Raw genomic sequence first — 25,023 nt, 5'->3', positions numbered from 1 at the left:
AGAAGGGGTCCTGAAGACACTGGGCCAGCTAGGTAGGGGTGTGGGCCGTGGGCTCAGGAGGCAACGGGGCAGGCCTGATTCCATCCCTGCTGCACAAGCTGATTTCACATGTCTCAGCACCTACTTCCAAACTAACTACGAATACATCTGCTGTTCATCCTGTCCTGAAGGACCACCCTACTCCAGCCCTTGCCTGCCAGGATTCGGTCCCATCAGTGGGATTTATTCGCACAATTAAATGGTGACCATTCTCAATTTTTCCTGTCCAAATCTCCTCCCTGCTGAGGGAGCTAATATATAGGATTCAGACTCTAATCTGTCAGACCCCAAGGTTTGTACTTAATCCACTCCTGCCTCCCCTGCCCTGTCCTGCCTGAACAGACAAATCTCCTCCCTGCCAAGGGCTTAGAATGTCTTTAGTTTTATAAGTCCACTCCCTGCCCAGCTCTGGTTTGCAAGGATGTCCTTTGCCTGCCTGGCCCCTCCATGAGCCCACCCCTCCCTTTACAGAATAGAGAAACCACACCGAGTGGGTGAGCAGCGCTCTCCCCCGAGACAGGCAGAGACTTCTACCTCCTCCAGCAGCTCTCAGGCTCTGCAGTGACTCAGAGATGGTTTCTCTGGGCCCAGAGGAAGATGACAGGTAAGAAGGACAAACTCTGGTTTGCTTCATCCTGGGAGAAACAAAGTGTGGGATCTATTTTTGTCTTTTAAAAAATGCAGGAGGGGGCTTCCCTGGTGGCACAGTGGTTGAGAATCTGCCTGCCAATGCAGGGGACATGGGTTTGAGCCCTGGTCTGGGAAGATCCCACATGCCGCGGAGCAACTAGGCCCATGAGCCACAACTACTGAGCCTGCGCGTCTGGAGCCTGTGCTCCTCAACAAGAGAGGCCGCGACAGTGAGAGGCCCACGCACCGCAATGAAGAGTAGCCCCCGCTCGCCGCAACTGGAGAAAGCCCTCGCCCAGAAATGAAGACCCAACACACCCAAAAATAAATAAATTTATTTTAAAAATAAAATAAAAATTAAAAATGCAGGAGGGAATTCTGGTCCAAAAGAGCAGATGGAACACAAGTCTTCATCTCTGCTTCCTTCTGAAATCCCCCATGAATGACAGTAAACGAATTCAGACGTATGGATCCATAAGGCCAAAGAGAAAGGAGAGACGACAACCACATTGGAGAGAGGCCAGTCAATGTTCGAATGCTGGAAAAGCTGATGGCTGAGTGTGACTTGGCAGCCTGGCAAAGGCCGAGGCTCAAACCTCTGGCCAACTAAATTTAAATGAAATTAAGGAAAATTAAATGAAATTAAAAGCTCAGTGCCTCAGTCGCGCTAGCCACATTTCAAGCGCTAACATCCGCTGGGGCTTGTGGCTCCTGTATTGACCAGTGTGGGTCTAGCACGTGTCCACCACTGCGTAAAGTTCCACTGGATGGCAGGGCTCTAGACGCTGACCATCCAAAGTGCGGTCCTTGGATCAGCAGCGCTGGCAACCCTCCGACCCTGCTCGGAAGGCAGAATCTCAGGCTCCATTCAGACCTGCTGAATGGGAATGTGCCTTTTATTTAGCCAGATTCCCAGGTGATTCATAGGCACATTTGACTTTGAGACTTAAGGAAAAGGAAGGTGGTGGTTAAACTCTGGCTGAAAAATGGCGTTGAGGTAAAGTCCTGCATTGTGGGGCTCATCTAGCCCCTTTAACCCCCTGGGCCACTGGGCTTAACCTCCAGGCAGGAAATTAGAGGCTCTTGGGAGACTGACCAGCTAAAGAGAACAGACTGACAGATACTGATTGATGTTACACGATCCTCCAATGAAATGACCAGGTTCCTGCCAATCAGCCAATGGGGAGGCCACTAGCTGATAAGCCGGCCCCCACACCCAGAGCTTCCCCTGAACTTTTTTTATTCAACGAGTTTCTAGTGGCTTAGTCTTAAATAGGAACAGATAGCTAAGGGTCAACAGACCTCTGAGGGTACAAGCCTCAAACACAATGAACAGACAGCAAACATATGAACAGAGGGAGGCGTTTAAAGCAAATAGAGACAGAAGGGCAGAAGGGCCCTTCAAAGGGCAGAAGAAAACTTCGACATCCTCAGAGAGATGAGATACTACATTAATAAAACAAGAACAGAATGCTATAAGAAAAGAATATTCCAAGAACAAGAAAGAGTGTTAGGATATTTAAAATGTGATCAAATAAATTTAAAAATTCAATAGAATTATTGGAAGATAGTTGAAGAAATGTCTCATAAAGTGGAACAAATAAAGATTGGGAGAGAAAAGGGGCAAAAACAAATTACTCCAGGAGTAAGTGATTAAGCAGAAAAAATCAAGGGGAGGAAATTATCAAAGAATACCTGGAAATTTCCTGGAAATGAAGGATATGAATTTTTAGAATGAGAAGACTCACGGATTCCCCAGAAAAATGAATAAAAAAGATGAGTGGGACTCATCATCATGACCTTTCAGAACACAGGGCCTAAAGAGAATATCCCACACACATCTATAGATAATAAAAAAAAAAAGGTCAAATACCAATAAAAGGATGAACACTCAGATGAAACCAGAACAGCAGTGGATTTGATAGCAGCAGCAGGGAAGCTCTGAGATAACTCTCCAAAGTTCTGAGGGAAAATACCTCCAGCCTAGAAGTGGACAGAAGCCAAACTAAATATCGAGAGTAAGGGTAGAAGAACTACATTTTGGGACATAGGAAGCTTCACAAAAAATCCACGCCACCCCATGCACCTTTTCCTGGGATGCTCCTGGAGGACGTGCCCCACTAACGTGGAGGAGCGAAGGAACATGAGAAGCTCAAGGGACCCAGGGATCGAGGAGTGCCCAGGGCGGCGCCCCGCAGCAGCCTGGGGGTAGCCAGTCCAACTAGGGGGAGGAGGGAGGTGCAGGGGGATTCTGCCAGCCAGGAAAAAGTGAAACTGGTAGACTTTCTATGTGTCTGTCCAGAGTGAAAGGAGATCTACGCTTCCGTTGGAGAGTTTGGGGGATGAACTTATGATGGAAAACTCAGCTCCTCCAAAAGGTTTAAGGAGCTAAGCTGCTCCCTTCTACTCCTCCCCCGACAATTTCTCTTTCACTCCACACACCCTCTGCGATGGCCCTAGGAGGCAACTCCTGTGATCAGAGGATTTGGTGGAAGCCAGACTGAAAACTGCTGAGTCCAATACCTTCTCCTTACAAACGGGGAAGCTGAGGGCCGGCGGGGATGCCCAGGGCACACAGACGGGAAGGTTCATTGGTAGTTCATTTGGTACGTTTTCCAGAACTCCTTTCTGATTCATTCAAGACAAGATCAGTAATAACAACAGCAAGAACCAAAGACAACCCGAAGGGACTCTGGCCCGTGAGCACGAAGAGGTACCACCGGGCCCTGCGTTTCCCCCTCAGCTTTGCCCTCAACCACCCTGCTTGGTAACTGCACTAAGTTTCTAAAACACACCAACTGAGGTTTCTGAGTTACTTCTCGTTGCCACCTATGAAAGCAAGAACATAGAGATGTACCTGAGTTGTATACACCATGGACAGGCCACTGTGAACCTCTGGAAGAAAAAAAATTGGGGGTGGGAGTGCAGGGAAAAAACCAAGTCTCCTCGGAACCAGGTGCCCTGACCCCCAGTGCCCCTGGCTAACTCCTTATTATTATTTTTTTTAAAGAACCCAGGCAAATGCCGTCCTACAAAATCCAATCATCTGAGTTTACCCCTAACGCTGACCTTTCAGGGGCCTCACTTTGATTCTCGGCCTCTCCCTCCTCCTTTTCCAAGGACTTGGTTAACCTCAAGGTCTTTGTAATGAGCGAGTTAAGGATGTAAACTCTGTCTGGAGCACCTGCACTTCACTACAGAATTCGAGGGAGCCTAGTTCTGTGTAAGCTTTTATCACGTGACGTTCTTTCTTTGAGTCTTGGTGTCCCGGGCTATGGAGCTCATTACATCACCTGTTCAGCAGGGTCACCACCCAAACCCTGAGAGGGAGGTCTGATGTAGGGGGCGGCAAGAACCCTGGGCTGGAAGTTAGGAGCCCAGGGTTCGAGTCTTACCTCTGTTACTTGCTTGCCGTGTGACCTTGGGCAAGTCACTTTTCTGTCTGGACTTCAGCTTGCTCTCTTGCAAAGTGCACGGCGGGGATCGGTGACCTCCCTCTCACGCTCCTTCTGTTGTGTGACTCTCCCGCCTCCCAGTTTGGTTCAGGACGTGGCCCCTCACCCTCCCCAAGGCTCGCCTGCCTCCTACACCTTCCATTCCAGAAGGAACAGCCCTCCCCTTTCCTGCCCAAGCTGGGGCCTGGCAGGCGCTGGGCGGCAGGCGCTGGGCGGCAGACAGGACAGGAGGCGGGGGAACAATCCCGGCCATTCAAGCTGCCCGTGGGGAGAGCTGGCCCACAGCCAGTCACAACAGGCCCCGAGATACAGAGGGGCGTTTGTCTGGGAGACCCACGGTTTCATCTAAACCTTCGCGCTCTCTCTCCTCCCTCCCTCTCAGGTGGCAGCGCCAGCCCCCAGCTTTGCTAGGAGGCGGGATGTGGATGCTGTGCAGACCTGAGCAGCCCCTCTAAGGGCTGGGAAACCGGCCAAAAGGCGGAAGGTGGGAAAGAAGGGCAGGGGAGACACGTGTGCAGGGTGGCCGCCCGGGGCGTGGCCACAGGGAGGGCAGAGGGTGGGGACAGTGTGTGTGGGGCACAGGAAGGGCTTTGGACAGGGCAGAGGCAGTAGGGAGGGTTCAGAAGGAGGGGCTGGTTCCCCACCCTCACTGACTGGGAGGAAGGGACTCGTGAACAAGATGCTCCCTTCTCCTCCAGGCCTCAGTCTCCTCAGCTTTAAAATGGGGCTGGGAATTCCCCGGTGGTCCAGTGGTTAGGACTCCATGCTTTCACTGCCGAGGGTACGGGTTCAATCCCTGGTCAGGGAACTAAAATCCCATAAGCCGCGCAGTGAGGCAAAAAAAAAAAGCTGGTTATCCTGTCCTTATGCTGTAAATCAAATCAGATGATGAACCTGCAAATAGCGTGGCCTAGGGAAGAAACGAGTTTGGACTCAGGTGGACCTGGGTTCAAATCACACCTCTGTCACCTCTAAGTTATAGGTAATTTATTTACCCTCCATGAGCCTCATCTTCCTCATCTCAGGGAAAAAAAGATGTGTGTGCAGCCAGACAAGATCATAAGGAACAAAAAAGAGCAGATGGGACGTACCCTGCCCCAAAAATGCATTTGAATGAATGAAGAATTAGCCAGGGCTGCAGTGTGGCCACAGGGCTGCTTTCACCATAATAAAGTTTCATGGGCTCTAAACAGTTTATTTTTTCTGATGTGATAAAAAAATGGAAACATTTTCTTCTGCCCTAAAATGGGATTCCCCTCCCCGCCCCCGCCGATTTTAAAAGAAAATAAAACATTTCAGGGGCCCTTGAACGTCTTGTGGGCCTTGTGTCTGCTGTGCCCGGCGGAGAAGTCGGCCTGATGTTGGATCAGGGTCTTCTCAGTGCTGACCTGTCCTGGGCAGAGCCCCCAGTGCCGTCTCTGAAGAATCTCCCGTGGATCACTGATGCCTCCCACCCCAGAGCTGAGCCCACGGTCCTCCAGTTTTGCCAAATCTTCCAGTGTCAATGCAGTCCGAGCCCTATCACGCGAGGATGATGGGCCCCAGCAGCATGGCAGGTGTGGAGGCAGGGAGAATCCAGGGGCCCTGGGTGTGTAAGCCGGCCTGGCTCTCAAGGAACTGGGGTGGGGGACGATGGGCACTTACCACTCACGGTCACCACCACTCCCTTTTGGGACCTCCTCTGTGTCTAGCCCTGTGCTTGGGGCTTCACGTTCATAATCTCATTTACCCCACGTCACACCCATTCCGCTTTACACCCAAGGAAACTGAGGCTCAGAGAGGCCGAGTAACTCACCCACTCACAGAGCTACCAGAGCAGGCTTGGGACCCAGTCTTCTGCCTCCCCAACCAGGGGCCTCCCATCACCCACCCCGGCCTCCTTGAAGAGTCAGAGGGAACATGAAGCAGGCTTTGAGGGTGTGCGGAACACGCAGGGCAAGTGTGAGTCCAGGATCCAAGGAAATACGAAAGTGAGCAGGAGAGCGTTGTGGGGAAGGGAGTGGGTGTGCCAGGGACTGAGCGTGCCAGGGGCACCTGGGTACCCCGGGGGGTGGTGGGCTGTAAAGGGGCAAGGGCAGGGGCCAGCGTGCCAGCATTTGCCTCCACAGGCCAGTGTGTCTTGAGCCAGCAAGGCGCTTGGCCAGGCGGGGCTACTGCAAAACACGCTAACAGGTACTTCATTTTCTCTCCAAACTGCCCAGAGCCATGTCTGTTTAGCTACAAACCACAGCAGATGCCGTGCTGTTCAGGGAGCACTGCCTGCCTTGGGAAAGAGAAGCTCAGAGTCACAGAGCAGGATGCAGCTGCTCGCGGGCCAGGGACCTCGGGCTCTGACGTTTGCCAAAGGAGGGAGATTCTTAGCTGGGGACAGGGTGCCCGTCTCCACACCAGTCACACCACAGCCAGGGGGAGTGGAGTGTGCCCTGAGTGTGACCTTTCCATGCCAGAGTGGAGAGGATGGAAAGGGACTCTCTGTCTCAAAGCCTATCGGCTGCACAGCTACCCCAGAGAGGTTTCTAGCAACAAATCTGACCGTGCTGACCTCTGCCTAGACCTTCAGTGGTCTCTCACCAGCTAAGGCGAATGAAGTCCAAACCCCTCAGCAGGCCTTTTACCGCCCAGCAGCATTTAGACCTGTGCTCGCCAATATGGTAGCCACATGCGGCTATGGAGTCCTTGAAATGTGGCTGGTCTGAATTGAGATGTGTTGTATGTGTAACATACCTGCGGGAACTCAGAGACGTAGCACAAAATGAAAGAGTGTGAAATACCTCAGTAGTCTTTAAATATTGATTAGATGTTTGATAATATTGGGATATACAAGGTTAAATAAAATATATTATCAAAATGTAAGTTTCTATTTACTTTTTTAACGTGGCTACTAGAACATTTAAAATTACATATGTGGCTCATTTATATTGAACAACACTGATTTATACTATGTCCTTCTCTCTTTGCTGCCTCTCCTATCAACACTAGCTCATTCATTTGTTCATTTCTTCATGCATTTATTCATTCAGTAAAAATTCATTAATCTTAAGCTACATGCTAAACACTGGAGACAAAAAGGAAACAATATAGGCCTGAGCCCACATGGAGCTTATGAACTATACTTTAGAGATACCAAAGAGCTTGTGTTCTACACACACATATCGCATAGCATTACTTGCCTCTGCTCATATTCATGCTTCTCTCTAGAATGACTTCCTAACCCAGTCTGCCTGGTGAACTCCTATTTATACTTCAAAACCCAAACCATCAAACACTTCAAGCATTTATGTCAAAAGTTTCAATTAAAAAAAAAATCTACCTCATACAGTTTGTTCACTCCCACCCCTACTCCCTGCTGGGGTTCTGAACTATTAACTGTGTGATTATGCAATTTTACTATCATGTCAGTTTAAATGTCACCACTCTAAGATTATCCCTTTCCCCCCAACCCCAGGAATTGTCTCACTTACCCTCTTTAACCTTCTTCACAGAATAACCACCAGCTGAAACTGTCTTGTTTGTGACCCATCTAACCCCCAGATCCTAAGCTCTGTGAGAGCAGGGTGGGAGGCCACTGGGAGGTCAGCGTGCCAGCATTTGCCTCTGTGGGCTGGTGCGTCTTGAGCCAGCAGGGAGCTCGGCCAGGCAGGGCTACTGTTTTTCTTGTTCAGAGCTGACATCCCAGGGCCTAGCACAGTTCTTAGCACCTAGTAGGCACTTAGAAAATAAAGATGATGGCATGATGGCTGTAGAGTAGAGGGTGTTACAACAGAGGCTCTGGAGCCAGACTGCTCGGTTCAAATCCTGCACTCAATTAGCTACTGTTATCACCATCGTCGTTGTTATCATATGTCTGCTTTCCCCCTCTTGAGGGCCCAGGCAGTGTCTTGGGCTTTGTCATGCCCTAGCACTTCACAGAATCTGGTCTCTTCCAGTGTTCCCCATTGCAGGAAATGTCACTGCCACTCACATAGCCTCTGAAGCCAGAAACCTAAAGTCACCGCCTGTCACCAGTCCTCCACCCCCATCATCAAGCCCTTTCAGATTTACCTTCACGTCTTACACATTTTCTTACTAACCTCTCTCATCCTCCCTATCCTCGTTCAGGTCCAGGCTTCTGTCTTCTCTCACCTGGATGCTGCAATAGCCTCCCAACAGGTCAAGGCTGCCTCTACTCTGGGCCACTGCAACCCTTCTCCACAGCAGCTCCAGCAATCTTTAAAAACCTCAAGACTACTTCAGACTAGAACTTATGATGGTCAGCAAGTCCCCTGTACAGGATCTGGATCCTTCAGACCCCTCCAGTCTCCTCCCTGTCTGAGCTCTGCCCTCTGTCACTCTGTCCCATCGCTGCCACAGGGTCTTTGCATATGCCAGAGCACTCTTTTCTCATTTATTGACACTTCTGATACTTTAACCCAAGCATCACTTCAAATTCCCATGCTGTGCACTCTCACAGCCCTGTGTCCCTCTGTCACCACTGGTTGTAGTTATCACCTTCCATTTGATGAATGGTTGTGTCCCATATCAGACTCTGAGCCCCATGAGTGTAGGGGATGTGTCAGGTTTTTTTTGTTTTTTTTTTTTTTTGCGGTACGCGGGCCTCTCACCGTTGTGGCCTCTCCCGTCGCGGAGCACAGACAGGCTCTGGACACGCAGGCTCGGCGGCCAAGGCTCACGGGCCCAGCCGCTCCGCGGCATGTGGGATCTTCCCAGACCGGGGCATGAACCCGTGTCCCCTGCATCGGCAGGCGGACTCTCAACCACTGCGCCACCAGGGAAGCCCAATGTGTCAGTTTTTATTCACCCTTTGAATCCCTAGTTCCTCAAATACTGCTTGGCACATTGCAGGTATGAACACACAGTTGTCAAATGAAATGAACCCCCGTTAAGTGAATGAGCAGTGGGGGGTTAATAGCAGCTGACTGAACTGCCTCATAGAACAAGGACCAAGCACAGGTCATGGGTCTTGTGCTTTCCCACCACATGGGGCCGCTGGTAATGCAGACATGACATTAAGAGACAAGACAGGCCGTGAGTGCTATGGAGCTCGGAGTGGGAGAGGGTGCTGAGCAGGGGGCCGGGGAAGAGGGCGTGCTGCCTGGAGAGGCAAAATTTGAGTGGCACCATGTGGTCATTAAACCCTTGTGCTCAGGGGTCAGTGATCTGGGTCTGAACCCCAGTAATATAATAGTAGATTATATTTACCTGTCTCTAAGTGCCAAGCCCTCTGACTGCTTTATGTCTATTTGATTGTCTCATCCTCCCGAAGTGGAAAGCACATTGCAGTTTAAATTTTTTATAGAGGACACTGAGGCCCAGAGAGGTTAACTAACTTGTCTAAGGTCACCAACTGGGATGGGATGTGAACTCTAGGAATCCGACTTCAGAGTCTGCTCCACATTTGAAGCCTTGATGATAAGAATAAGCATTTGATGAGCTCTTACTAGGTGCCAAGCACTTTTCTAAAAACTTTACAAGTGGGGCTTCCCTGGTGGCGCAGTGGTTGAGAGTCCGCCTGCGGATGCAGGGGACATGGGTTTGTGCCCTGGTCCGGGAGGATCCCACATGCCACGGAGCGGCTGGGCCCGTGAGCCATGGCCGCTGGGCCTGTGCGTCCGGAGCCTGTGCTCCACAACGGGAGAGGCCACGGCAGTGAGAGGCCCGCGTACCGCAAAAAAAAAAAAACAAAAAACTTTACAAGTAAGTTTTTATTTATATCATTTTTATTTTTATAACTCGTTTCGTCCCATAATTTTATCTCTTTCTTTTAAGTAAGCTGGGTATCATTATCTCCATCTTACAGGTGAAGAAACTGAAGTCCAGAAAGGTTAACTAACTTGCCTGAGGTCACACAGCCAGCAAAAGTGATGAAACTAGTTGGAACCATGCAAAACACTCAGAGTTCATTCTTTTAACCACTCCACTTCACAGCTTCTGCTCTATGAAGGTGCATTATTATTATTATTATTTTGCTGGGATTTTGTCAGGTGGAGAAGGGAGGAGTGACATTCTAGCTGGGAAGAACATTGGGTGTGAAGACTGGGAGGTGGGGGTGAGTATGAACACTTTCAGGAAGGAAAGTGTGAGATTGGTGATGGGGGTGGGACAGTGAGGGTCCCAGCACCGTGGAGCTGAGTGTCCAGGGAAGGCCAGAGAGGAGATTAGATGTGAGGGATGTTTTGGGATTAAGCTATGGAGGAACTTCCTCCACAGGGAGATGCTAGCATGTTCTGCTCTCTCCAGGATCCCTATGCCATGGATTCCATGTGAGATGTTTGAAAACTAGAAGCCTCAGAGCTTCTGACCTGGCTCTGCTGAGTGTCCTTTGGGAAGTTACTTAACCTCTCTGTGCCTCCATTCCTTTTCTGCAAAAGGGAGGTAATAAACAGAACCACTTTTGTTGGGCTCCTGCTTGAGTAAAATGACTTTATGCATACAAAGCCCCGGCAGAGTTTGGCATAAAGCAGCCCTTTGATATCTCATTTCTCTCCCTTCCCCAGCCTCTAGGACGACCTCCCCAAATCCCCAGCCTCACCAGAATCAAGGCTAAAACCAACAGCTGATCGAGAACCACTAAGGTCCCTGGAGACCCCAGGTCAATAAGACGAGGAAGCAGAGAAGCAAATATCAAGCTATCCAAAGTGTGTCCAAGACTGAGGAAAAAGAATAATTATAATTTATTTCCTTCTCCTTCTTGCTGTGTCAACTCAGGGTTATATAACTGAACTTCTCTGTGAAGTTCTCTGTGTAGCCCTTGGGGCCGCCAGGAGGCAGGGTTGGTGGTGACATAAGTAAATATTTCTCTGCTCTCTGCCCCGGGCTTGGGTTCTGAGCAAACACCGCAGCCTGAAAGGGAGGCCGTGACAAGGAGGAAGGTGGGTGAAGAGTGAGCTCTGGGCTGGGACTCAGGAGACCGTGTTCCAGGCCTAGCCCTGACTTGAAGGACGTGGAATTCAGGCTACGAGTGATCTGGGAGGAGAGATTACAGTGTGAGCTAGGGAGTGGCGGGACCCTCCCTGGGGAGAGAATCCAGCCTTCTCCCTGCACCCTGGCCTGGCATTCAAAGCTCTCTCTCCTGCCTTCTCCCCCATCCCATCTTGGAACCCACACACTACGGACCCTGGCTCTTTGGGACTACTGAGTCCCCAACGCCCCCCAACAGGATTTGTTCCTCTCCCGGGAAGTCCTCCCTTTCCCTCAAAATGGTGGTATGGTGCGGGGGACAGAGGTGTGGGGTTTGGAGTCAGACGTGGGCTTGAATTCCGGCCTGAGTGGCTTTGGGCCTGTGACTTAACCTCTCTGGGCCTGTTTCCTCATCTGTAAACTGGGCTTGGTGATTCCTGTCTTTTTCCTGGTTGCAACAATCAAATGAGATAACAATTGTTAATAAGCGCCAATTACTTAGCCTTATCGCATAAACGTGTGAAGGTTTTGCATGCATAAGTCATTTAGCAATGCATGTCAACCCTCTAGAAAAGGGAGTGCCTGATGCACAGTGGGCACTGATAAATGCTGCTTTCCTTCTCCAGGACCTGCCCAAAGCAACCCCGCCAATCTCAAGTAGGTCGATGTCTTCTGAGACGTCACAGCATCTCATAGGTACTTTGCTTACAGCATTCATCATATGAAAGTGTTGTAATTAGTAGACAGGCCTGTCTTCCCTTCTATTCTAGGAGCTTCATGGGGAGCGAATTCACGCACACAGAGAGGCTGCGTGGAAGAGATGGGCTTTCGCAGATGCCCTAGGATGGGTTGGCTTTGAACATACACTGAACGCTCTGGGCTCTGGCTCCCTGAGCCCTGCTGCCGACCATCAGGGGCCCTCGCTCAGCTCCCTGTAGACTCCAGGGCTAAGCCACACCCTCTTCTGGGTGCTTACGGGGCTTGGACTTGGCCCTGCACCATAATTTTTTAGTCCAAACCCAGGACACTTGTCCTAGCAAAAGATTTTGGGTCCATGAGGAGTCCAAGAGGAGATCTAGAAGCTACAGGATGAAGGTAGAAATACTGGAATTCGCAGGATAGTCCAGTGGTTTATGAATCGTAGACTTACTTCCACGATGCCTGGCCTGGTCAGGCACCTGGCATACGATAACTGTCTAACAAATGCTTAGTGGATTGGGGGCAATGTGTTTTTTCACTCCATCATGCTGCTGGGATATTCTACTGTAAAGGAACAGAAGCTACCAGCCTTCTTCCCTGGGGACCCACTCGTTGCAGAAAGAATTGCTGAGACCTTGGCTTTCTGCACGGTGTCTCTCCTTCATTCCAATACCATCAATCGCTTCTGGCTGGTTACAGAATAAAGCCCTAATTCTTCGTCTCATCAACTAAGGTATTCCATGAAACTTTTCCAGTTTTATCCACCAGCACCCGTCTCCTTCTTTTCTCCCCGGCCCTAGGCAGGGAATGAGTGACTTCCTGTCTCCTAAACTCACCCATGCTTCCCAGCACTGGGAAGCTAGCTGCACAGTATTTCCCATCCCACTGCTCACCGCTGAAGAGGTAGAATCTATTTCTCCACTCCTTTGAATCTAGGTGGGCCCTGTGACTGCTGGGACCACTAGAATATGGTAGAAGTGACACCGGAAGTTCCAGGCATAGCCCTTCAGTGGCAGCTTCTGCTTCCTGCCTCTCAGAATGCCTGCTCCTGGAAACCTCCTTCTTGGAACCCAGCTGACATGCTGTGAGGAGCCCAAGGCACGTGCAGAGGCCACAGGTAGATGTGCCCCAGCTGTGCTCAAAACTGACAGCCAAGTGTCACTAGGCAGCCACATGAGTGAGCCACTGGGGGCGCCCAGGCCAGCTGAGCCTTCAGATGTGAAGATCTGACCGAGACCACGCGACAGACAGCATCAAGGCACTAAGTCTTGGAGTAGTTGGTTACACAGGGATAGATAGTCAGCACACTGGCCTTCGCTCCAGTGCTATCTTCCCAGTACTACACCAATCTAAACCTTCCTCTGTCATGAGACCCAACTGTCCCCTCCTCCCTAGGTCACCTCTTCCACCTCTGACTACTTATAATAATTGTCTGCACCAATCACAATGGCTTTGCAGTGAGATCCCTGGACCTACTTTTCCTTTAAAACATTTAAAAGTGTGCTCTAAACAGAAATGTTCTATCATTTCTGAAAATGGAAAACCAATGTCACTTGCCATCAACAGAAAGTAACAAAATAAAATAGATGAAACGGATCAATGTCATTAAACTCTAGCTGGACAGTGTTACCTCCCAAAGTGTCTGGGCCCAAGGCTGGTCCTCTGTTAAAAAGATGAGCAAGTGTTGTAGCCAGACTCTGAGTTCCAGAGTCTGGGTAGTTACAGCATACCAGCTTCCGGATTCCTGGATCACATGGCCATGGTTGTGTATCTTTAAATTCAACAGCTCCGGGCAGCCCTTGTGATTCCTTCACTTTCCTGATTACGGCAGGTGCCATAGCTCTCCAGTCTGGCCAGTTCTGTATTGTTTTGGAAGCCTCCAGCCTTTCCAATATTTTAAAAGAATTAGGTGCATAAAATCCCTTCCTACAGAAAATGCCGAGTTCTGCTTCTGTTTCTTGCACTGACCCCTGACTTAAACACCCTGGCTTCCCATAGCTCTTGCAGCACGTCCTGGACTTGTTTCTTTTATTATTTAGGTATTTCCTTCATGAGTATGTTCAATGTGGGTCTCTGTGTATTCCACCTTCTAAGGCTTTATTTGCCTAAGAATATTTTTAGTATGACCTCATGTTTGAATGACAATTTGGCTGGCTTTAAAATTCTGGATTGAAAGGGTTCTTTTCTTTCAATTCTTATAATAACATTACTCTGACTCTGGATCAAGTGCTGTTACTGAGATGTATAATGTCAATCTGATTCTTGGCCCTTTGTAAGGGATGCTATTTCTTTGTCCTTCCTCTTTGTCCGTCATATTCTCGATTTTACCATGATATCTTTGTGTGGATTTTTCTTTATTTCTACCGTTGGCTACTCCATGAGTCCTTTCAATCTGAGTTCATTCATTTTCCTTTCATTCTGGAACATTTCATCTCCATTATTTCAATTCTTCCCTGTTCTCCATTTTTCTTTTTCTCTCCTTTAGCGACACCTACTTCTACCCACCATCTCTTAGGTTTTCTTTTTCATTTGTTCTCTCTTTGTCTTTTCCTGCATCCTGGGACAGTTCTCAATCTGATTTTCCTCTTTACTAGTTAGTTGTTCACTTATATCCAACCTGATATTTATACCATCTATTGTGTCCTTTACTTTAAAGAGTATATCTTTCAGAGCTAATCTTTTGCCTTGGTTCTCTCCTGGACTTCTTGTCCTTGCGTTATTTTACAAATGTCTTCCCTTATCTTTTTAGGCATAATTATCGTGGTTTACTTCAAAATCTTGGTCCATCTACTTCAATCATTCCGCTTTAGATGACATATGCAGCTTGATTTATTGTCTTTCTTGTATAGTAGTTGTACTTCTAGGGCATCTGATTATTTTCGTGGGTGAATTCATGTCCCCCTGTGGGTATTTGCTCTTAGTCTGGTAATGTGCCCTGGGGGAGAGCCAAAGGCATTAAGAGGAAAAAAGATGAGCCCCGAGCCAGAGAGCCACACAGACTCCTTCAGCCACCTCCTTCCTGTTGGCACTCTGCCTGTGCGTCTGTCAGGCTTCACCTTGGAGTTCCAGGGAGAAGCAGACTTGGCAGGAGGTAGACTGCAGGGATCCCACAGGCTGGGGTGGGTGGTGGGGTTGGATGAGCATTGATGCAGGAGTGAATGCCTGAAGCTTGTCCTGCTTTGATCAGTCCCTTATTCCAGCAGGGCTTTGAGCTGCCCCAGACTCCCCCCAGGGCTGTAGCTGTCAACTTCTGCACTACAGAGGCAGGAGGTAGTGACTGTCCCAAGACAAGGAGCAGGGACAGGAAGTGGGTAAGCGTCCTAGAGAGCAGGACAGTGGAGAGGTCAGTCCACCATTCATTCATTCCACACTGAAAGTGTGTCTTTCCACACTGGAAGTTGTGGTGGGTGACCGGGAGACCGTGGGAAATGGACCCTGCCCTCGGGGAGGTCATGCTCTGACAATGAAACAGGGAAGAGCTAAATCTGACTACAGATTGGATCTGTTTAACCTTTGCTTTCAGTTGCTTTTGTTCATTAAAAGGATATTGTCTATACATAATGGCCTGCCTTGGGGAACCCTGCCCCTCTTCCTGAATGTTAAACCAAAGTGCCTTTGTTCAGGGAAACATCCCGACGCTGTCCACCTGTGGATGGCTGCAAGAAAGAAGAAATTAACACGTCTGGTCACGGAGGCTGGCCATTCCAGGGGCATCTGCAAATCTTATGGCCTTTTTACTTTACTTCCTCACCTCCTTCCCTTCTCTGTTCTATAAAAGAAAATGGCATCCGAACCCAATAAGTTGGTTTTTCGGAGACATTTGTCTGCCATCTTCTCGGTCTGCCAGCTTTCTGAATAAAGTCACTATTCCTCACCTCAACGTCTCCGATTTATTGGCCTGTCGTGCAGCGCAGGGAGAGCTTGGACTCAGTAACTACAACGGTCTAGCAGACTCAGCTCAGTTCCCTACTAAGGTCCCTATCTTGGCACCTCCTTTTGGGCACCTCACTTGGTCTTCCTAAGTCTCAGTTTCTTCATCTGTAAAATGGAGATAAGACAGTTCATGCCAAGTGATTAGCAAATGCCCAGCACATTGAGAGCTCTCAAAAATATGAATTACTGTTGTTATTATTACTATGACCAATGATAATGTTTCTAGGGATTAGGTAGCAACTTGGAGCTGCTCCCATAAGATAAATGAATCCCCTTTTGTCCTCTGGGCAAACCAGTCACCCTTTAGGTCTGAGACTGGATAGAAGGCCAAGACGGGGTGTCTAGAATTTCCACAAAAGAGGATAGAGTGGTCTTGGCTCTTTGAAAAGTTTTGGTCAAGAAGTAGCGAGGGGCTTCCCTGGTGGCACAGTGGTTGAGAGTCCGCCTGCCGATACAGGGGACACGGGTTCGTGCCCCAGTCCGGGAAGATCCCACATGCCGCGGAGCAGCTGGGCCCGTGAGCCATGGCCGCTGAGCCTGCGCGTCTGGAGCCTGTGCTCCGCAACGGGAGAGGCCACAACAGTGAGAGGCCCGCGTACCGCAAAAAAAAAACAAAAACAAACAAGAAGTAGCGAGGCAGAAGGTGGGAGTTTGGTGGGGAGGTAAATAAAAAACCCAAGTTACATTTTCCAGAGACAACTATTAATACTACCACAGGCATTAAGATTTCAGATAACTAGTCCGTTTTCTACAGTTTCTTGCTTTTTTTTTGTTTTTTTTTAATTGCTAAAGGGCAGTACAGGGAGGAGGTTAGAACTTCCACAGCAGCGTGGGCGGGAATCTCAGCCTTGTTTCTACCTAGCCTCAGGGCCTGCATCTCTCCTGGGCCCAGGAGACAGTGCCAGGGCTCACAATACTTTCCAGGGCTCACAAAAATGTTCTCATTTCTGTCAAAATCAGAAGAAAACAGGAAATTTTAGGTTGGAGAAAATGTTTTAATACACCAGTGCAGTCATTAATATAACTGTTAATATGTTTTAGGGAGGAAGGGGTCCACGAAGGCAAAATTGCATCCCTGGTAAGCTCTGTGACCACCAGCAAGTGGTCTCTGAACCTTAGCAGGGACCGAGGGAATACTACTACTCACTTCCTGGGCTGCCGTGGGTGTTAAAGGGACTGAGGCATGTGGAGCATTTAGCGCTGTGTGGGCACCAGCAAACACAGGCTCTCAGCAAGCAGTCGTTAACCATTTATTTCCCTCTGAGACCTGCAGGCTAAAACCTTAGGGAACTTGGAGGAGGGTTAGGGGATTAGGGACAGCAGCAGGGGAACAAGTTACACAATTGCTTTTTTTTTTTTTTTTTTTTTTTTTTTTTCTTTGCGGGCCACTATTGTGGCCTCTCTCGCCGCGGAGCACAGGCTCCGGACGCGCAGGCTCAGCGGCCATGGTTCACGGGCCCAGCCGCTCCGCGGCATGTGGGATCTTCCCGGACCGGGGCATGAACCCGTGTCCCCTGCATCGGCAGGCGGACTCTCAACCGCTGCTCCACCAGGGAAGCCCTACACAATTGCTTTTTATTTTGTACGACAGACTGAAAGAGATCATCCCCAGTGGAGGAACAGATGGAAGCTTCAAGGCCAGGCCATGTGTGCCGGAGTCTGCCAGAAACCAAACAGCAGGAAAAAGAGCTGAATTCCCAGTGCAGGCCCGAGGCAGGTGTTAGCCTTGGAGAATGAGTGAGTGAATGAATGGTGAAAGGATTCTGGAGGAACTGAAAAATCCTGAGGCTTGTTGGCCCTAAAAGTTGGCTCGACAGGTCCCAAGACACAAGCTTCTCTGAAGGGGAAGGGAAACTAATGTTTATTAAGGGAGGACCACGGATAGTATCCTCTTTAATACATTGGGAAACTGAGGCTCAGAGAGGCGATGTGGCTTGACCAAGATCCCACAGCTCAAAAGCAGAGGCCTATGTGCCTGCTCTGTGCCCCATCCTCACTGCTGGCTGAGGCTGCCCTGGATGGAGCGAGGTGTGCTGGCAGTCCAGGGTCTGCACGGCTCCTTGAGATGCCAGGAGCTTCTAAGACCGTCCCCTCCACCTCCTGAAGCTGCCCGGGACGTACCATAGGATCTGGCAGCCCCACTGAGGGCCCCAACAGCTCAGGAGTATCTGGCCCAGGCAGGAGGCCCCTCACAACAGGCCTGGAAGCTGGCTGAAGAACAGGCCTCTCTGTCTTAGAGGCTGGCACACCCTCTTTTCCTTCCTTAGGCCAAACTGCAGCCAGCACCCCCAGGAGTTTCAACAAACCACATGATAGGTTCCAGCCCAGCTGCCACTGGCCCTACCCCCTCAACTCTTACCTACACCCAGCCCTGCTCAGGAATCCAGAGACCTGCTGGCAGGCTCTGGCCTTGGCACAGTCCCCTTCCCCTCTTCCTGCCCCCTCCTGCCCACCGAGGATCTTTCCTCCTGATAAGGAATTCCTCTGAAAGAAGGCAAAGAGGGATCCACCCTACCAGATCCCAAAGCAAAGAGTGGGATGCCAGAAGCCCAGATGTCAATGACTGCATCAGGAGGCCAGATGGATGGAGATGGGGAGCCCAACAGGGCGGTGTGCTCAGCGCTTGGAGGTTGTCCAGGAGAAACAAACACGCCGCTGCTTCTGGGCTGCCCTCAGAGGCTCTCGCATGGCAGCGTGCAGGGGGCATCTTAACACAGGCACTGCTGGCCAGCAATACTTAGCCTAGTTTAGAGAGGTTCCTATTTTAGATTACTTTTCTCCAATATCAAACATACATCTTTTTTTTTTTTTTTTTTTTTTTTTTTTTTTTTATTTTTTTTTATTTTTTGCGGTACGCGGGCCTCTCACCGCTGCGGCCTCTCCCGCTGCGGAGCACAGGGTCCGGACGCGCAGGCTCAGCGGCCATGGCTCACGGGCCCAGCCACTCCGCGGCACGCGGGATCCTCCCGGACCGGGGCATGAACCCGCGTCCCCTGCATTGGCAGGCGGACCCCCAACCACTGCGCCACCAGGGAAGCCCAAACATACATCTTTTAAAAAGTAAAGTGAACATACATAATTTGGGGTCTATTTTCATCATATGAGGTTTTTTGTTGTTGTTTTTTTAATTAAAAGGGTTTATTGGGCAACTTAAATCCACTTTACCATTCTTTTTTTAACCTTCCATTCCATGTTATTGGAAGATTGGAAAGTAAAGAGAAATGTTGCAGGATTTACAATTCCCAGAGACTCTCAAAGCCCACTCTAGTGACAAAGCACTTGGATTAGGAGACTTGAGGTCTCCCCTAACCCTCCATTGACCGAGTGTATCTCATCCTCTCTGGACCCGTCTTCTCACCTTTAAATGGAGGGAGCCCTCTGTTACCTTTAAGGGTCTCTGTAGCTCCTACCTTCTGTGACCCTGAGCCCCAGGAGCAATGGGATGGGGATCAGCCTGGATGTCGCTTTCCTCCTCTCAAAGCCCCGGGGGTCTCCGGGGGGCTGACTGTCAAGGGCAGTAGGGCTGAGAGCAGCAGCACAGTGCCTAGGCCTCCCCCCGAGGTGTAAATGTCTACTAGTAGTGGATTCTTCCCTGAGAAAAGACGCTGATGGTGGCAGGAGAGAGGGTGGAGGCACAGAACCTGTGACAGGGGGACGTACCCTTCAAGCTGTGAGGTGGGGATCAGACAGGGGAAAAAGAACTTGTGATGCTTACATCAGTTCTGTCAGGGGGTGCTCTCCTCTCTCGACGCCAAGAGTCCCAGTCCTCAGCCCAGGTTTGTGCATTCCACAGACATTCACTGAATGCCTACCACGTGCCAGACACCGTCGTAGGTGGGGATGCAGCAAGGAAGGAGGCAGGCTTGCTCCCTGTTCCCATAGAGTTTACAGTCGGTGGGAAACACAGACATTAACTGATTATGAGCAGTTATGGAAAGTGCTAGAAGGAGAAGCTTTGAACTCGGCTCTTTTGAGATATAGCGCTTCCCGTCTCCTCTTGATGTGTCCCCCCAAATCTCTCACCTCCACTTCAGATCTTTGCTTCTCACGGACTCCTAGTCACCACAGGGAGATGGAAACCCAATGAGGCTGCCTGCCAGGATGTCAGACAGGCTGACAGGCTAACTTTGCTAAGAGTGGCTCCACCTCAAGTTACATAGCTCCCTCCCAGCCCGAGGCATCAGTGGCCACTGTCCACAGGGGTGATAACGGGTGTGCAAACCGGCCACGGGGATAAGCTTTGAATCCACTGCAGCAGATTCCCCCAGAGACCCAACACGTTCCCCTAGCCCAACTTACTGTGAGCCTGGCTCAGCACACACATAGTTGGCCCACCTGGCACCACACTGCCCCCTTCAGCTACCTCACCACCAGCCAGGAGACAGCAGGACAAGGTGAGGAATGTCCCACCCCCACGAAGGGGCCATGGGAGTCCCTTTCCCTTTTCATCTTCTGTTCCCATCAGGTACCCACAGTCCTTTGCTGTGCCTTCCCCCCTGCCCTGCCCACCCGCCGCCCCTTACCCCTGTAATTTGGAGGTGGACACTTAGAGGATGTGAGAAAGGTATTTGACCTACCTAGAGTTCCAGCTCCTTCATCTACGCCCATGTGGCTGCTGGGACTCAGGATTCCAGGATTTTGTGTGCCCTCCCTACCTCTGTGCTCTGGATGAGCTTATCATATTACTCCCCTGCCCCCCATAACAGGGGGTGCCCCAAATCTGTTACTCTGGGCTTATCTTAATCTGTTACACTGCTCCATCCACCTAAACAACCATCTCCTACATCATCCCATCTGTTAGGATCTGATCATCTCTAAATTCACGGCTATTTATTGACTACTTACCACATGCCAACTGTTGTACTACATACTCATTCATTGTTCATTCATTCAACCATATGTAGTGAGACCTACTATATGCCAGGCACCATATAATGGTGAACCAAATAGACATGGCCCCTGCCCCCAAGAAGCTACAGCCTAGGGCTTCCCTGGTGGCGCAGTGGTTAAGAATCCGCCTGCCAATGCAGGGGACACAGGTTCAGGCCCTGGTCCGGGAAGATCCCACATGCCGCGGAGCAACTAAGCCCACGCACCACAGCTACTGAGCCCACGTGCCACAACTACTGAAGCCCACGCACCTAGAGCCCGTGCTCCGCAACATAGAAGCCATGGCAACAAAGAGTGGCCCCCACTCTCAGCAACTAGAGAAAACCGGCATGCAGCAACGAAGACCCAGTACAGCCAAAAATTAAATAAATGAATGAATAAATAAATTTATGTATTAAAAAAAAGAAGCTACAGTCTAGTGGAAATTAACAGCTTATATTTACGGAGTGCCTATAATATACAGACCTTGTACTAAGCACTTTATATGGACTACCTGACACTCTGTCAAAGAAATTGTTTCACTTACGGAGCAAAGGGAACTGTAGAGAAATGCAGGGTCCTGCCCAAGACTAAGTTATTGGCACCTAAGGGGCAAGGCAGGGATTCCGATGCCCAGGTTGACTGATTCTAAAGCACCAGCACTATGCTTTCTTCCCCACCCCTACTCAATCCCACCTCCTCCAAGCACCCCTCCAGATCCTCGTCCCAGACTAGATGGCTTCCTTGGTCCTGCTAAGCCTGCTCTAGTATTTGACACACCCATGTCCTCCTCCTGCCAGATATCCAGCCCACAGAACATGTCCCCACCTCTTTCCTCTGGAGCAGCTAGTCCAGTGAGCCACCCCGGAGCTGCTGAGTTTGCTGATCTGAGCTAGAACACTGGTTTCCTCCCCCTGCTGTGGGTTTTCATCGCAGATCTTCCTCCTGGAGGGGTCTCCGCACAGGGCTCACCCATCCAGACGCGCATTTCACAGATGAAGCCAACACAGGTCCTGAGTGGTTCAAAATCCCTTTACCTCCTGGCTCGCCGAGTCCGCTCCCTTTTCTTCCGGGGAGTCTCGGACCCTCAGCCGGAGGCTTGGTGAGAGGGGTGGGACAAGGAAACGACCTGCCTGCTGGATGCCCGTAATATCAACCCCCAAACGCAGGCTGGCGCTCGGGGCACTTCTCCGCGAGGGTCGAGCTTGCTCGGCACTCCGGGCACCTGTACTTGTGCCCCATCCCCATTTCCAAAACCCGCAAAAGGTGACCGATATCCCTCCCTCCACCCCGGCCACCGCCCACCGCCCTCGCGCGCAGACCCCAGGCACCCCTTCCAACGCAGGTGGGGGTGGGACTGGGAACTCCTCACTCTCCCTCTCCTGTCACCCCTCCGCGGAGCGCGGCAGGTGGACAGCGAGCCGCTGCGCCTGAGCCGGGCCGCCCGTGCCCCCCGCAGACCCGGCGTCCCCGGCGTCCCACGCCTCCTACCTGCTCGGGGGAGCCCTGCGCTCCGGCCGCCGCCCGCTCCGCCTCCCGCCGGCGCCACCACAGCAGCCCCAGCTCCGGCCGTCCGGGATCCCGCCCCCGGCTCCGCCCCGCCCCGTGCAGGTGATCCCGGGGAGGGGCCGACTTGCCCCCACGGTCCCTGCCTCGGGGGCCGTCCTGGGGGCGCCAGGCTCGGGACGCTGGCTGGGCGGCGCCTCACCGCAGTGTCCTCGCGCTTCTCCTGGCCTGGGTCCTTCTTGAGATTCCAGTTCTGGCACACCCACCCCCACCCCCAGGCGCTCAGTGCACCAAGGCCACGTCTCCCAGGTCAGACTTCTGCCAGGGCAGAAGGGGAGAAGGGGCCTTACAAATAAACCAGGCCGGGTGTGAGCTGCAGGGGGCTTGTGTAGGTGTCTTTTTTTTTATTTATTTATAATATTTATGGCCTTTTCTTTTTTGGCTGCACTGGGTCTTCGTTGCTGTGCGCGGGCTTTCTGTAGTTGCAGTGAGCAGGGGCTACTCTTCCCTGCGGTGCGCGGGCTTCTCATTGCGGTGTCTTCTCTTTGTTGCGGAGCACAGGCTCTAGGCACGTGGGCTTCAGTAGTTGCAGCACACGGGCTCTATAGTTGTGGCTCATGGGCTCTAGAACGCAGGCTCAGTAGTTGTGGCGCACGGGCTTAGTTGCTCTGCGGCGTGTGGGATCTTCCCAGGCCGGGGCTCGAACCCGTGTCCCCTGCACTGGCAGGCGGATTCTTAACCACTGCAACTTTTTTTTTTTTTTTTTTTTTTTACATTTCACTGAAAACTTTTTATTAGCCTTTTGGATAGAAACGGGAATTTATTTGCCAGAAGGATGATCCCATCATACTTCTGCTGGAACCAGCACATGGCCTCCTCTTTGCTGATTCTGTGTTTGGCCCCAATGCAGCCTGTCCTGTGCTTCTTGTCTACGATGCTGAAACCTGGCCTACCCAGCACCACACAGAAGTCCAGGCCGTAGATACCAATGCTTGGGTCATATTTGATCCCCAGATCGATGTGTTCTTGGATCCCAAAGCCAAAGTTTCCAGTGTCTGAGAAGTTATTTTTTCTTAACTCATACTCTCGCACCTTCAAGACCTTTCTGCAGGATTTCTTCTGCCTTGGCCCCACGGACTGTGCAAAGGACAGCAATTTTTTCATTTCTTCTGATGCCGAAGGATCTGACGGTGTATCTAGCTTTGGAGAACACAGGGGTCTGGCCTGTGAGCTGCTCCAGCACCTTGGCTGCCCGGGTCAGCCTGTCTCCACTCTCCCCCACGCAGACGTTGAGGCAGAGCTTGCGGATGCGAAGTTCCCGCATGGGGTTCTCCTTCTCCCCTTGATCCTGCGCCATGACGGGAAACAGGAAGAGAAAGTGAGACCTCTCTTTTTTTTTTTTCATATTAAACTTGTAGTTTTATTCAGGTTTGATTTTTAACAAATGTGTCGGGGAGAGAGCCCACAGGAAAGGGTGAAGCCCATGGGGGCAGGGCCCTCCCAGATGCCTGAGGAGGGGGCAGATCCCCTCCCCTCTCCTCCTCTTCCCTTCCCATCTAAAGGGATTTGGGGAGAGACATAGGCAGGGGAGGGGGCTGGTCCCCAGTCTGTGGGGGTGGTGCTTGGGAAGAAGGGCTATTGGGGAATAAGGGACCAGACCAGGGATGAGTGGGGGAAGGGCACAGAATCCACAGCTTTCTGATTCCAGATTGAATTAAAAAACAAAACAAAACAAAACAAACCGAAACCACAAGCAGCACCCGCCCGGTCTCCCCCACCAGGGCTGTAGTGCGAGGGGAGAAGAGGAGGGGCAGCTTCACCAAGGCCGTGGTTCACTCACTCCTGGCCAAGGGAGCAGGGTGAAGGGCAGGGGCTCCCCGGCAGATTGAGGGTGTAGGGGAAACCAAAATAAAATGTCAAATAAATTGTGTGGGAGGAGTCCAGCCAAGGGCTGGGCCAGAGCTGGGCCAGGCTCGGGGAGGGGGCCTCTGCAGGCTGGAGGATCACTGCTGCCACCACAGCCACCCTGGGAGCCAGTTATTTGGCCACGGCCTTGACTGCAGCAGCCGCGTCCTCTGTTGTGGCAGACAGCACCATGATCAATATCTCTTCTCCACCACCGTACTTCTGCTCAATCTCCTTGCCAAGAGCTCCCTCAGGCAGACGGAGGTCCTCTCGCACCTCCCCGCTGTCTTGGAGCAGTGATAGATACCCATCCTGGATGCCAATCAGCTGGAAATCGTTCCTTTTGATGCTGGGGACATCCATATTATGAGTTGACAGGCAGATATCTTCATATTTCTTCCCAGTATAGATGTCAAGACCAACCAGATGGACCTTGGCATGACCGTGCTGGCCAGTCTTGGAGGCTGACATCTCCACAATCTTACATGGCCGGCCTTTGGGCACCACAAAGCCATTCTTACGTAAAGCTGAGCGCTGCATCGGGAAGGTGGCTGAGGCCCCCGCATCTCCGGTCTCGAAGTCCAAATCATCTGCCATTTTAAGAGGCTTCGATTCCAGCTCGCGCGAATGCACTGACTCGACCCCGTTCACTCGCGGCGAGCCCAACCGCTGCCTCAGAGCCCGCTGCCGCCGCCGCCGCTGCTGCACACGGGTCTTAATTAAGTGGGATTGTGCTAATTTGATTGAAGGCTTTGCGGGGAGGTTGGGGTCTAGACAATCACAGAATGTTACACCAGGAGGTTTGCCAGCTAGCAAATGTCAAAAACTCCGCCCTGCAGAATCCGGCAGTTTCCGGCATCAGACTGGTTTACGGCTGGATCCCTGGAGCCCAGCACTCTATCCCGGGCACACAATGGGCCCTCAATTAATATTTATAAAAAGAGAGAAGAGATCTTAGGGGGTCTCTTAGGGGATCTTCCCGTTTACAAACAGGAAACTGAGGCCCAGGAAGCAGAGGTAAGTTGCCCAAAATCACACAGCAGGGGAGTGACAGAATCAAGAGTACAGTCAGGTTTCCCCATTGTGTTTT

At 51.0% G+C, this 25,023-nt stretch overlaps 3 protein-coding genes across 5 annotated transcripts in view; all 3 read right to left on the bottom strand.

Moving 5' to 3' along the window:
* The window catches only part of NCMAP (non-compact myelin associated protein), a 41,115-nt gene extending 19,039 nt beyond the window's left edge, over positions 1–22,076 (bottom strand). The window contains exons 1-2 of one of the 3 annotated variants that reach the window (XM_032624977.1): positions 22,014–22,076; positions 21,351–21,535 (exon numbers count right to left, since the gene is read on the bottom strand). The gene's annotated coding sequence lies outside the window, so the exon portion shown is untranslated. The remainder of the gene's footprint in view (positions 1–21,350; positions 21,536–22,013) is intronic. The other 2 variants (XM_032624988.1, XM_032624973.1) reach the window with 2 other exon arrangements.
* Positions 22,077–22,803: 727 nt separating this feature from the next.
* Positions 22,804–23,411, bottom strand: LOC116757945 (60S ribosomal protein L11-like). Its single transcript, XM_032640476.1, is given in 2 exon segments — positions 22,804–23,126; positions 23,128–23,411. Coding segments are annotated over 2 exon segments (579 nt in total). The 5' UTR covers positions 23,386–23,411; the 3' UTR covers positions 22,804–22,805.
* Positions 23,412–23,843: 432 nt separating this feature from the next.
* Positions 23,844–24,731, bottom strand: LOC116760514 (eukaryotic translation initiation factor 5A-1-like). The gene has a single exon (XM_032645443.1). The coding sequence runs from the start codon at positions 24,528–24,530 to the stop codon at positions 24,066–24,068; it is 465 nt and encodes a 154-aa protein (XP_032501334.1). The 5' UTR covers positions 24,531–24,731; the 3' UTR covers positions 23,844–24,065.
* Positions 24,732–25,023: the final 292 nt, after the last annotated feature.

Source organism: Phocoena sinus, chromosome 1 (genome assembly GCF_008692025.1).
Source record: "Phocoena sinus isolate mPhoSin1 chromosome 1, mPhoSin1.pri, whole genome shotgun sequence".
NCBI lineage: Eukaryota > Metazoa > Chordata > Mammalia > Artiodactyla > Phocoenidae > Phocoena > Phocoena sinus.
The sequence above is the reverse complement of the archived record's forward strand: the minus strand, read 5'-3'. Positions and strand labels throughout refer to the sequence as shown.